At 37.0% G+C, this 13,135-nt stretch overlaps 1 protein-coding gene across 3 annotated transcripts in view; it reads left to right on the top strand.

Moving 5' to 3' along the window:
- Positions 1-341: 341 nt before the first annotated feature.
- Enoph (enolase-phosphatase E1) overlaps positions 342-13,135 on the top strand; it is a 91,767-nt gene continuing 78,973 nt past the window's right edge. The window contains exon 1 of one of the 3 annotated variants that reach the window (XM_090375629.1): positions 342-800. In XM_090375629.1, the coding sequence (XP_090231755.1) occupies positions 720-800 (81 nt within the window). In that variant the 5' untranslated portion in view covers positions 342-719. The other 2 variants (XM_090375628.1, XM_090375630.1) reach the window with 2 other exon arrangements.

Raw genomic sequence — 13,135 nt, 5'->3', positions numbered from 1 at the left:
TTATGTACTTTTCTGATGCACCCTTCTCCCTCATGCATCTCCATACCTCTTGTCTGGGCACTCTATCATATGCTTTTTCCAGGTCTATGAACACCATGTGCAACTCTACTTGCATCTCCCTGTATCTTTCCATCACCTGCCTTAAAGCAAAGACCGCATCTGTTGTAATAATACACACAAAATAACAGCTCATTGATAATGAGGGCGCTGCAAACACTTTTCGTTGAACTTGAGTAACTGTTCTTGTAAATTTGCAGTGATGTATATTTTTTTAACGATTTATACAGACATTATTATGTTTAATAATGAGAAAAAAAAAATGTAGAAAAACGTAACGATTTGAAACGTTATTCGATCTTTCTGACTGCGGGGGTAGACTGTTTCGTTACACATTTGATCTGTGAAACGTCTGTAGCAGTAACAAAGTCACTGGTTGCGATTTCGTGACCCATCCCTAATTTGTGTGACCGCGTTGTTCCCATTTCTCGTGAACGTTTATGGATCTCGTTGGTTGTATAATTTTTTGGGGTATAGATAACATATCCATTTACTTACTATCGTTTATTCATTAGTGGTGATAACTTTTTATGATCACCACTTTCGCAAACGTGGAAACAATGGGCCTTATAAGAGAGTCCAACTGACGTAGTGTTACGACTTTGAACTGTGGCAGTGGGTTATAGAATTGAATTAGTGTTACTGGATAGACCGCTTAAAAAATGAAAAAAGTTTCAGTACAGAATGTGAAATGTGTTTTGCTAGATATTGAAGGAACCGTCACACCGATAAGTTTTGTAAAGGTGAAGTGACTTTCTTTTTCTCTTCAAATGAACATAGCAGATTTTCACGTAAAAAAACTCACGGTTAGGGAGTTTTTTACGTGAAAATCTATCTATACGAATATGGTTGATGTTATATTAAAAAGTTGGGCATATAGTCTTAATGTTTGAACAGAGAAATTACATTACATCAGAGAATGATGAAGTTCAGCAATTAAACTATGCCCTATGGTGACAACTGGCATGAGACCAAATATGCCGAGAAAAATTGCACACCTCCATTGTGGTGCCATATATTTGTTTCCTTAAGCAGTTAAGTTTGTTTTTTTGATTGCACAATCCATGTTCTATATGGATTGTGCAGTCAAATAATAAAGTTACTGTAACAGGATGGTCCATGTGCATGCAGAAAGTAAGACTGAAAATTCTTACAACACCATGGTATGGTGTATTGGAGCAAAGTCATCTAACCAAGCCACCTTGGAAAGTGTTGGTAATACACATCCATGGGAAACTTCAAGCAGCATTAGGAAGTGCTGTGTTTGTCAGTTCCAGTCAGACTCACATTATGATAGTATTAATAGTGACCAGTGATGCAAGAAAGCAAACTTATACAGCATTAGCCAAAAGGAAAAAAAAATTTCCATTTCACCTATCAATCCCCTCCAATAGTTTGTCTAGTTCTTCCTTGAATTTATTCACACTAACACAACAGATGGAAGCTTGTTCCAGCAATCAACTGCCTGTTGGCTGAAGGCAAACTTCTGTTCTGCGACTGCCCTTCCTTACTTTGAATTTATGCCCCATCATGTGCATAGCCTGAACAATAGGAAGAATCCATTAGCATTGAGTTTGCTCAAGCCATTTGAAGCCTTAAACACCTCACTTAGTTCATTCACAGGTGCCTAGTCTCCAGATGCTGCAATTCACAAAACTGAAGCCATTCTTGGTAAGAACACCCCTTTGTTTACCTCACCAATCTCATTGCCCTTTTCTGTACCCATTCCAGCAGCTCTACATCTACATCTTTCCTAAAATGAGGCTTCTAGACCTGTATGCAGTACTCAAGATGTGGCCTGACCATTTCCCTATACAATGGGATAATCACCTCTTTATCCCTGCTAGCAAAATTCCTGTACAGGGAAGGGGGGGTCCCCGGTATCCGAGTACCCACAGTTATGAGGATTTGAAAATTAAAGAATTAACAGAAGCCCTTTAAAAAATTGACCAAGCACTTTAATATTTTTGAGAGAATGATCTTCTTCACAATTGTGCAGCAAAAGTTAAGCACAAAGTTAAAGACATAACTAAATGCCATGACACAATTTTATCTAAAAACAATACGGCAAAAAACAAAACAAACAAACAACTGTGGATTTATTCTTTATTCGTAAAACTGAAAAACAGGGTAACACCAATAGACTTTTCTTAACCTTACATTGTTCAACATATAATAAAAAATGTCTAATAAAATAATTGTCTCATTTTTTAGTTCCTTCAATCTATATTTACTATGTACTAGTACATAATACACATGAAAATTTGGTCCTGTTTTAAGTGGAATTTTTCTGGAAACAATTATCCTCGGATAACAAGAACCCCCTTTATATTATTAAAAAAAACCCATGAGCTGCACTGCAAAGAGGACATCATATCTGGCTGCACTGCAAAGAGGACATCATATCTGGCTGCACATTTACCTGCATGTCCTTTTCAGTTTCCACTTCCTGAGTAGTACTACACAGTTGGTACATTACTCTGTGATTACTGCTAGCCATATGCAGTACCTTGCATTTGTCAGTGTTAAACTTTTTCAGTTGCCATTCTTCAGCCCATTGCTTAATATTTCTAGATCTTGTTGCAGCGGCATACCTTCATTACTGTCATTAACGACTCTGCCAACCTGTATAATATCTTGGTAAAGATTTAGTACTCGGTGCACCTTTCAAAATGGCGGCAGTGGTTAAAATCGGCAACTCGTTTTCCTATTTTAAAACAGCTGGAATAGGGGGAATAAACACCCCAAGACCGCCGTTTTAAAATCGGCAACTTGTTTTCCTATTTTAAAACAGCTGGAAGAGGGGGAATAAACACCCCAAGACCATTGCCTCGTCGGCGAGCATAGAGGGTGCACCGAGTACTAAATCTTAGCCATATCTACTAACTTAGATATTAAGCCTGGTATACCATCAGTATTATTTATGAAAAACTGTATCATATATATTGGGTAACAAATTTATTGGGTGCACTGCATTTTCCAAGGAATTTGTGGCATTATCAGCATGTTGGTGTTTGTACCAGGCTGTATAGGGATAGTGTGCATACAATTCAGTGAAAGAATGGGCCAACGGCATGACCTAAGTAATTTTGTGTGTGGTATGATTGTTGGAACTAGATATAAAGTGCAAGTATCATGGATACTGCTTTTTGGATCATACAGTACATTGGACCTTGTTATGGTTGAAGTAAAGCAGTAGATGATCACACTTGATTCTGCCCTTGTCAGTCAAAAATAAGCAGCTATGAGGAGAAAAGTTTGCCTGGTCTGATGAATCTCAATTACAGTTGTTCCAGGGATACTTCTTAATGAGCAGAATAAATCAGTGTGTCAATCTTGCCAGGTATCAACACTGTAGACACTGGTAGTGGCATTGTGGTGATGTGGGAAGTGATTTTGAGACATGCATATTAGTTGTCCTCCGATTTTGGTATCCCCCCCCTGATATGGGTGGATAAATCTCTTAATACTGCTACAGGTACATTGTTATCAGCAAGATTCATTCCTTCATGCTAAGTCATTTCCAACTGGATAATGTGTCATATTGCGAAACACTGAATCAACTGAATATCACACGCAAATCACTGAATATGCCCAAACACTGAATCAATTTGACTGACCATCTATAGGATGAGGGGTATCAGCTCAGACACCAGGGGATTCCTGTTTGTGGCAGGAATCGCCTGCTGTCTGAGCTGATAGTAAGTCTGTATGGGCCAATATCTCTGTGGAATGTTTTTGGCACCTCTTGAATTTGATAATGATTTGACTTGAGGCTGTTCTGAGTGCTAGAGGAGGTACTACAGTACTTGTTATTATGTTGGCATGCCTAATAAGCTGGCCACTTGGTGTGGTATATCTCCCATTGGTTATTCCTAATTACAGAAAGCTGATGTCATTTAGGCAATGTTATATGAATTTGAAAAGTGATCATTTTTTTTTTTTTAGTTTCAAATTTGCGTAATATAATCTGATGTAATGATTGCATACAGTTAGGGTGAAAAAATTCATTGAAGTATATATAGAATAACATAGAATAATTTATTACTGTATTTCCAATTTGTTGTTAAGCCTCTAGTGGCTGTGTGGTTTATTTTATACACCATTTAGCTCTACAGGGAGAAAAAAAAAAGCAAGAATTAGTTTAAAAATAGCATACTTTATAATTTTATTCTTTATTATATTGGATAATAAGAATAAATAACATATTTAATAACAGTAGTCTTGTACTAAGAATGAAAGGCTTTGTTTAGTTTTACTATTCTGCACGAACTAAAAATGATTTATTGACTAGCAGTAAGTGCTTATGACATATAGGCTAAAAAAATAATAAATGGGTGCAGAAAGCAACAAGAATAGTGAGAGGAACAAAATGGTGTTAACATCACGAAAGGCTTCCATTCTGTAAATTGTAGTGTCTGGAGATTAGGCACCTTTGATCACATCTGATTGAGGTTTTTAAGGCTTTGAATGGATTGAGTAAGTTCGATGCTGGTGGAGTCCTTTTTGTTGCCCAGACTACACACAGGCATAAATTCAAATTGAGGAGGGATGGTTGCAGGTTAAATTATAATTATTATTATTATTAGCCATGAGGTGCAAGGAAGCCTGAGGCTTATACTGCATCAGCCAAAAAAAAAAATTTTATTTACCCTGTGACCCAGAGAGAAAGAGGAGGGGAGAGAGAGAGAGAAGTAAAAGGAAATCACCAAGAAAGAGAAAAATGATGATATCCAGCTCAGGACCCTGGGTGTGCCAAGCCCATACTCACCAGATGTGAGCCCCTGGGGTTAAATGTGCAGGAATTTGCCTTGAGCCAGTGAGTAGTTGATTGTTGGAACAAACTCCCAATTGGTGTGGTAGAGATGGATAGTTTGAACAATTCAAGGAAGAACTAAGAACTAAATACACTGTTATTATAGGGGATGGACAGGTGATATGGGAAGTTTTTTTTTTTTTTTTTTGTGGCTGATGATGTATAAGCTTGCTTTATTTCTGTGTCATTTGCCACTGCTAATACTAATATTAAACACCAGTGAAACCCAAAAAAGAAAAAAAGTAAGGGAAGGAGAGATTACTATGTGTTTTAGCCGAAGTGTTACAGCCTTCAACAATAGATTTTGGGGTTTTTTTTAGACTGAGAAAATACAGGATATAATCAAAACTACATGGAAATAATCAGTGAATTGTTTCTAGTTTATACAGCATGGTATTCTACCTTCTATTCTTTGTGTATCAAGTTATCAATGTGGAAGATGCCCTTCAGCTCATGTTATGAACAGCAGTTTATTATTTGAAGAAAATTATTTTTCTTATAAACTTCAAATAACTTTGCAAAAGTTAGGTGACATAAGTTCCTGTCAGTTGTAGTTAGAGAAACTGGCAAGAGGCATACATCATAGTTTTGTTATCATCACACCATCCAATCATATAGTGAGTTTGAGTAATATCGAAAACTTATTGCTTTCTGGCACTGCTGAAAGTTTCCCATGGGTACAAATAACTAACAATTGCCTCCATTCTTTCCAATAAAAGAAGCCTTCAATCAGACTAGGGACAATCCCATCATTATGAAACAGATCAGCTTTTTATGGAGTCTCATCAAAATGCTACTGAGCAAATTGTCTGCATTTCTGAAGCTTCGCACTAAATGGCTTTATGTGATGAATGTTACTTGGTGTGGGTGTATTTGAAAAGTTTCTGGTCTACCATATATTTTATTATTTGAAAATAAATAAACACTAATATTAAATTATAGATATTTATATGCATTAATGTAATTTTTAGAGTAATGTCTTGAATATTATGAATTCTTTTTTAGGTTTAAAAAAATCATGTCCTCCAAAACTAATTTCACAAAAGTGCTGTGCAGTAATGAAATATTGTTTTTTTTTGTAGACATGATTGTGATTGTCAGTTTGGGCTATGGTACATAGTAAAGACACAAAATGTGTTCTGTGCTCAAGTGTATCATGCTGTCTGCAAAGAATTGAACAGCAAAAAATTTTTAACAAAATAAGTTCTGATAATGAATTGAAAGATATAAGTGCAGACCAGGAGAAGGGTGAATTTTGTAAAGACATTTCTCAAGAAATTTTCCTGGGATTCAAACAAGTGTCAGCCATGAATGATACTTGGATTCATTACTGTGATCCAAAGTTCAATGTTAAAATATGAATATGATAAAACTTTTGAATTTATCATAGCTGATTTAGCACAAAGCATTCAACTGATAATTGATACCGTTCATGTTCAGTAAAACTTGTGTGTTTGTGTGTAGATAGGTAGTGTCTCAAAAGTTTGAGGACTGACTATAAAAAAAAAAAAGGAAGAAAAAATACAAGATATTTATGGATTGTGGGTGGCTCCTTTAAGGTAGCTTTCCTCTTCATTGATATGCTGTTGCTAGCATTGTTTAAGGTCATTGAAGCAGCTCTGGAATGCACATTTTTACTATTTTTTTGCTGTTTATATGTTTAAAAATAAATTTAGGCAATGTGAAAACTTCAATTTTTTCCACCCTCCTGTCACTTATTCTTCCTAAACTAGGACCTTGTGCATCTCAAAGGATTATGTATAGACATAAAAACCTCCAGCCACCATCAGTGTCACTCTCTCTCAGCAGCACATTGTCAACATTATGTTCTTTGCTATGTAGCAAGTCCATGACAGCTAGAACTCATGACTATATTGTATTTTTCGCTATCCATAGCCTCTCTTTCAGCCAGCAATACCTGTCAACCCTTTCGAATCAAGACAGCATATACTACATGACGGAATTGTAGTCTTTGATGCAGTTCCTAACTTTTATTATATTCCTTTCAGGAAATTGTTTGCTTGTTACATTTCTGCTTAGTAGGACATACTTTTTAGGCACATATTTGTTGCATTAAGCAAGAAATTACAGAAGAATTCTAAGTATCCAAAATTTCATTTAATCAAAAATTCCTTTTCACTTTTATTTTTCTTTTCTCTATTTTATTTTTCCTTTTGCCTTTATTTATTACGCCTAGTTTCCCTGACAGAAATTAACATTATACTTAAGTGTAAGAAACAAAACTGTTGCATGAATATAATTTGCTATGATTCCTTTAACTTCAAAGGTGCATATGTCTGCTCTGACATTCCTTGCCAGGCACCTCCATAGCCAGGTGGGCAGGAGCATCAGTGCGTAGCACACGCTTCTTGATTAGACTGGGGTTTGAGCCCGTGACCACCAAATACAGAGGATGCGGAAAGGTCGGGGAATGACCACCGCATATCCCCAGAGCAATATGGCCTTAGTTGCTAATGCTCAAAACAACAACAACAGCAGGGCATATTCCTTGCCAGAGACTTCCTAACTTGGAATCTCCTTTTTTTTTTTTTTTTTTCTAATCTAGCTTAAAACCTTCCTCTTCTCAATTCTGTTGTCTCTATCATTCTCCCATCTCCACTAAATGCTCGGAACTCTCTGACTTCCTTTCTTTGAAACTTTACTTTTCTCCATTCTAACTTTCCTAACAGAGGTAGTTTTCCTTGGTGATTTTAATGTTCCCAACCCATTTTGCTTCAGTTTTATAGATGCATGCACCAGCTGGTTGAGATTGTGTGACTTTTGTATTTACCAATGGCCTCACACAGTTTGTTTATTTACCTACCAGAATATTAGATAATCCAAACCACATAATCAACACCCTTGACTTTTTTCTCCCCAACAAATCTTCTAAGTACCCCCATGGGCTCACATTTGGTGAGTATGGGCTTGGCACACCTAGGGACCTGAGCTGAATATCATCATTCTTCTCTTTCTTGGTGATTCCCTTTGACTTGTGACTCTCTCTCTCTCACTCAGGGTAACTCGGGAATTTTTTTTTTTTTTTTTTTGGCTTGTGCAGCATAGAGAAGGGCAAGACCATCCAGCCCCACCAACTGGAAGTGCTTCCTGTGCAACTGCACTAGTGACCACCCAGGAAGGAAGAAAATGCGAACGCATGAAGTGGAGCACTGAAATGAATAATTACATCATGCGAGCATACTATGAAATAACCAGGCTAGGGACCGATATGACAATGTACAGGTCGTGACTACATACCAAGTAGTTGGAACGATACCCGGATATTCAGGTCACTGAACAGCAATTAATGGACCAAAGAAGGACCATCGTCACGAAGAACCTAATAGCTCCTGCCATCTTGGAAAAAATCAAGCAGGATGTGAGCGATAAACTACAAAGCACAAAGAATATGGTCAATATGGAACCAGAGGAAGAACAGCATACCAAGGAACCAGAGGAGGAAGAGCAAGAAGAAATACAACCCAGAGTAGCTGAAGTGGAAAGAGACGAAGTCATGATATCTAGAATAAAAGACGAGTAGAAGAAGGCCCTAACAGAATTCGAAGGAATGGACTCCACAAGAACCCACGTGATACCTAAGCAGAGGCCAAATAAAATCCTGTGGAGAGTAACAGACCACCTCAATCGGCAAATAATACCACATTACCTTGACAACAATGCTGCAACGCTGGAGGCTATCTACACAGCCATATACTGTGCTGCCATAGCAGCTACTAGGATTAATGGAAAAGAAACGAGAGACCAGCAGCAGAAGAACCGAAAATAGAAGGAACCAAAAACAGAAGGAACCGCCAGCTTGGGAAAGAAGACTTCAGCAGAAGATAGAAGAATTAAGAGTCAAGATAGGTCAGTTGATCCAGTACCAACAGGGTAATAGAAGTAAGAAATTGATTGGAAAGGTGAAGAGCATCCTCAAGAGAGACAGCGTCCACATCAAAACATCAAACATGAGAGCAGAAATCAGAGAATAGGAGAATACTTGGACACACTGAAGCAGAACCTCCTTGCACTTAGCAAGAGACTACACCCATACAAAGAGAGCACCCAGAGGAAAATAAACAACTGAATCTTCGATGAGGACCAAAGAGCCTTCTACAGGAAACTGGGTGAAGATGAGAAAGCAGGAAATGGACCACCCAAGAAGAAGACGATCGAGGAGTTCTGGGGAAATATCTGGAGCAGTGAGGTAAGACATAACAGCAGAGCACCCTGGATAGAAGTAGAATGGAAGAAAACCAAGGACATACAAGAGATGAGAGAGAGAGAGAGAGAGAGAGAGAGAGAGAGTGGGAGATTCGAGAAGAAGTAAAACAGTCGATCAGCAATACACACAACTGGCGAACTCCAGGAATTGATAACATCCACAACTACTGGTACAAGAAGCTCACCTGCACACACAAGCACCTAGCAGAGCAGTTCACTCGAATGATAAGGCACCACAGACAATCCCAAAGAAACCTGGCAAAATACAGTCCAATCACCTACAAAGCCATTAATTAAGTAAATTAGTATTAGTGTTAATAGTGGCAAATGATGCAAGAAAGCAAGCTTACAGAGCATCAGCCAAAAAAAATGCCCATCTCACGTGTCTATCCCCTCCAAGAATTTGTCTGGTTCTTTCTTGAATTTATTCAAACTACCTACTTCTGCAACAATAGATGGTCATTTGTTCCAATGATAAATTACCCACTGACTGAAGGCAACTTTGCACATCTATCCTGCAACCATCCTTCCTTGAGTTGAATTTATTCCCCCACATGTGTGTCTCAGCAAGAGGAAAAATGCCATCTACATTGAGCTTACTCAATTCATTTAAGGCTGTAAACACCCCAGTCAGGTCTGCTTGCAGGTGCCTAGTGTCCAGACACTGCAATTTGCAGAACTGAAGCCTTTTTTTGGGAAGAGCACCCTTTTGTTCTCTTCACCAATCTCATCGCCCTTTTCTGCAACCCATTTCAACCAATCTACATCCTTCCTAAAATAAGGTCTCCAGACCTGTATACAGTGGTCAAGATGCAGCAAAACTGTGGCCTTGTACAAAGGTATAATCACCTCCTTATCCTTGCTAGCAAAGTTCCTGTATATCATTGACAAAATGCAATGAGCTTTCCTGGTAGGTTGTCTGCACTGCTCAGAGAACTTCATATCTGACTCCACTGTTCCCCCAAGTCTTTTTCATTTTCCACTTCTGAATGTTTTACCTCTGTACAGTGAAGTTTTTTTATGATCATGGCTAGAATCTTAGGACAAGAAGAAAAACAATTTCCAGTTATTTTCTGATGAAGCAACAGTAATGGATTTGGAAGTGGCAGAAGAGCAACAGTCAAGTATACTACAAAATGCATTAAGTGCATACTCTTCAGAAACCCAATTTCTGAAGACAAAACTGGCAATGCTATATCATTCTATGATGTAGGTGGTGCATCTGCTCTAAGGCCCTGTGCTCAGGGAGGGGCCCAAAACCAAAAGAGAAAAATGTAAGTTGCATAAATAAAAAAATAAATTACATTGCACTTGGGCTTTAATGGCATATCAGTTTGTGGTGATATGCCATTGGAAATAGCTGTTTTATCAATAGATTCCTAGAAAAAGTTCGGTTTTTCAGAAAGGAGACATGTAAAGACTGGAAAATTGCCAAAGAAAGATTAATTGTATTTTTGTTGTGTAGTGTTACTAGAAAAAATTGACACCTTCAGTGTTCAACAATGCTGCACAACCTCAGTTTATTTAGGAATGTCATGGGAACATGAAACATCTTCCCATTATTTGGTGTTCCAATAAGAAGGCATGGGTGACTACAACACTATTAGAAGAATGGCTTATAATTATGAACTAGCATATGAAGATAGAAAAATCAGATTCTGCTGCTGATTGATAATGCTACCAGTCATCATGGAACAAAAGTAATGAGCCTATAATGATGAAATTTCTTCCACTGACTGAAACCGAAGAAACTGACTGAAGTTCAGACATTAGACGAAGGAATAATATGAGCCATTAAAGTCCATTTCTGAAAGAAGAGATACTGCAGTATCTAATATTCAGTTGCAGAAATCAATATTAGAATTTTATGCATTTTTATGGTTAATCAGTGTTTGGAAGGAAATTTCACAAGAAAAGTATTGTGTGGTGCTTCCAACATGTAGGTTTCCATCACTATGTGATAGAAGAAGGTGAATGTGAAGAAGACATTAGTCTAGCTAATGTGATTTGTTCTGTTTTGAATATTCAGAAGGATGTGTTCTCTGACAACAATATGGAAAATTCTGGTAATGATGCACTTATTGGCCTGCAGTGATTAAGTGCACAGTAATTAGTCACAAAAAATAAATTTTAAGTTGGGCATATTTCAATTGAACTGCACGTGGTCACCATGACAGGTTTCATTATTTTTATAATTTTCTATAAAAATACTTTCACTAAATATGGCCGTAGAAGGTTCTGCTGCCATATTTTGTTTTCTTGTTGAACCAGTTTCTTTCATTGATATATACTAATCTGCTTATTTTGAAAACATTGTGTATGGTAATTATTTTCCACGCTGCAAGTAGGCTGATGACACGGATAGCTGAGTGTAATTTTAAATGCATGACTATTCTTAATAATTGTGCTTTAAAACAAAAAGAAATGTAGCCAAGTGGACAGACAATCAGTGTGGTGGTGGCTCTGACTAACCATGTCCACTGTACTATTAGGAATAAGCTATCAGTGGTTGGTATACCTTATATCTGCTTTTTACTCACATTTAATAGGATCACTATAACTATTGGTGTAATATATCAGTGATTTCCAACCTTTTTGTGAATGCAACCTATTTGACAATTCGGTAAGCTTTGCAACCCAAGTCAATTCAAATATGGGAAAGGTCTTGAATAGGAAAATTGTTTTGAAAATAATGATGTCAAATACACCAAATGGAAGCTGTTTTCATATTACATCAAAGGGAAAAGGAATACACATTTCCACCCTTGCTATGATTATCAAAGTAAATCTGTACTTGATGTCGTCAACATACTTTCTGTTTGCTGAAATTATTTTTCAAATAAAGGCCAAAAAATATTGCTGTATACTAATAACACACATGCACGCACACACATAAATAAGGTTGCACAAAGAAAACATCAGATTGTCACTTTACTAATGAAAATTGTGTACATGTTAAGATTGTATGAGCCGACCGGGCTAGCCGAGTGGGGAAAGTACCTGCCCGGCAACCCAAAGGTCGCGGGTTCGATTCCCGCCTCAGGCTTGGATCAAAGTACTGCAAAAACCTTGAGAGGTGCAATATGGCCACAGAAGCCGATGCGCCAACAACTACCAAATCAAAAAAAAAAAAAAAAAAAAAGATTGTATGATGTTGACTGATTATGTCAAAAAAGTGAAGCCAAACATGTGTTGTGACAAGTAGCATAAGTTTAGTACTGCATATGTAGTAATTGTTTCATTCACATTGTTAAAAGTAATATTTTATTAAATATTATTTATCAATATTTTATTAAATATATAAATATAGCCATAATAAAAATATATGTTTGTGATCCATAGCAAATCTGGTGGTGACACACGTTTGTGTTAGAATTCATGTTTGGAATCACCTTAATACATGGATGGGATACATATTATTGAATATTAAAATGCTGGCTGGACAGAAGTAAAAAAAAGCCTAACATGTCTGGTAATCATACTTATAACAAGATATCTGCATCATTCTGATCTGGTATTAAAGCTGCATCATCCAGGTTGATGCAATAAGTTATGAGTTTTGTTGCACTTTTACCTAATGAAAAATTTAATGATCACTTGCTTATCCATTCCTGTACATCATTATTATAATTACATGATGTGCAAGCTTAACAACCATGCCCATCCTGCTTTCTCTAGTAGCAGGAATGAATTATTCAGAGCCATTTGTAAGTTGACAGATGAATCCAGTTTGTTCTGCTGGTTAAATTCAGTTCAGATTTTGTTGTTAAAAAAAATCAGTCTTGGAACTTTTATTTTATTTACAGATTTTTATTTTAACTCTCCCAGTGAAGATACCAATAAATCAGGATAATAGAATATACTTTAAGGCTAAGCTAATGGAAGTATTCATTTCATAGTTTAAGGGTGGATGGCAGAACTCAGAGGAGCAGAATATAGACAATACTATTATAGGAGCAGAATATAGGACAATACTATTAGTTCACAAATGGGAATAGGAAGTAGGCTTTACATGATATTAATGTTGTGTTGTATAAA

Source organism: Mastigoproctus giganteus, chromosome 6, assembly GCF_048544385.1.
Source record: "Mastigoproctus giganteus isolate SK-2022 chromosome 6, ASM4854438v1, whole genome shotgun sequence".
In the NCBI taxonomy this organism is placed as follows: domain Eukaryota; kingdom Metazoa; phylum Arthropoda; class Arachnida; order Uropygi; family Thelyphonidae; genus Mastigoproctus; species Mastigoproctus giganteus.
This window is presented reverse-complemented; position numbering and strand designations above follow the sequence as displayed.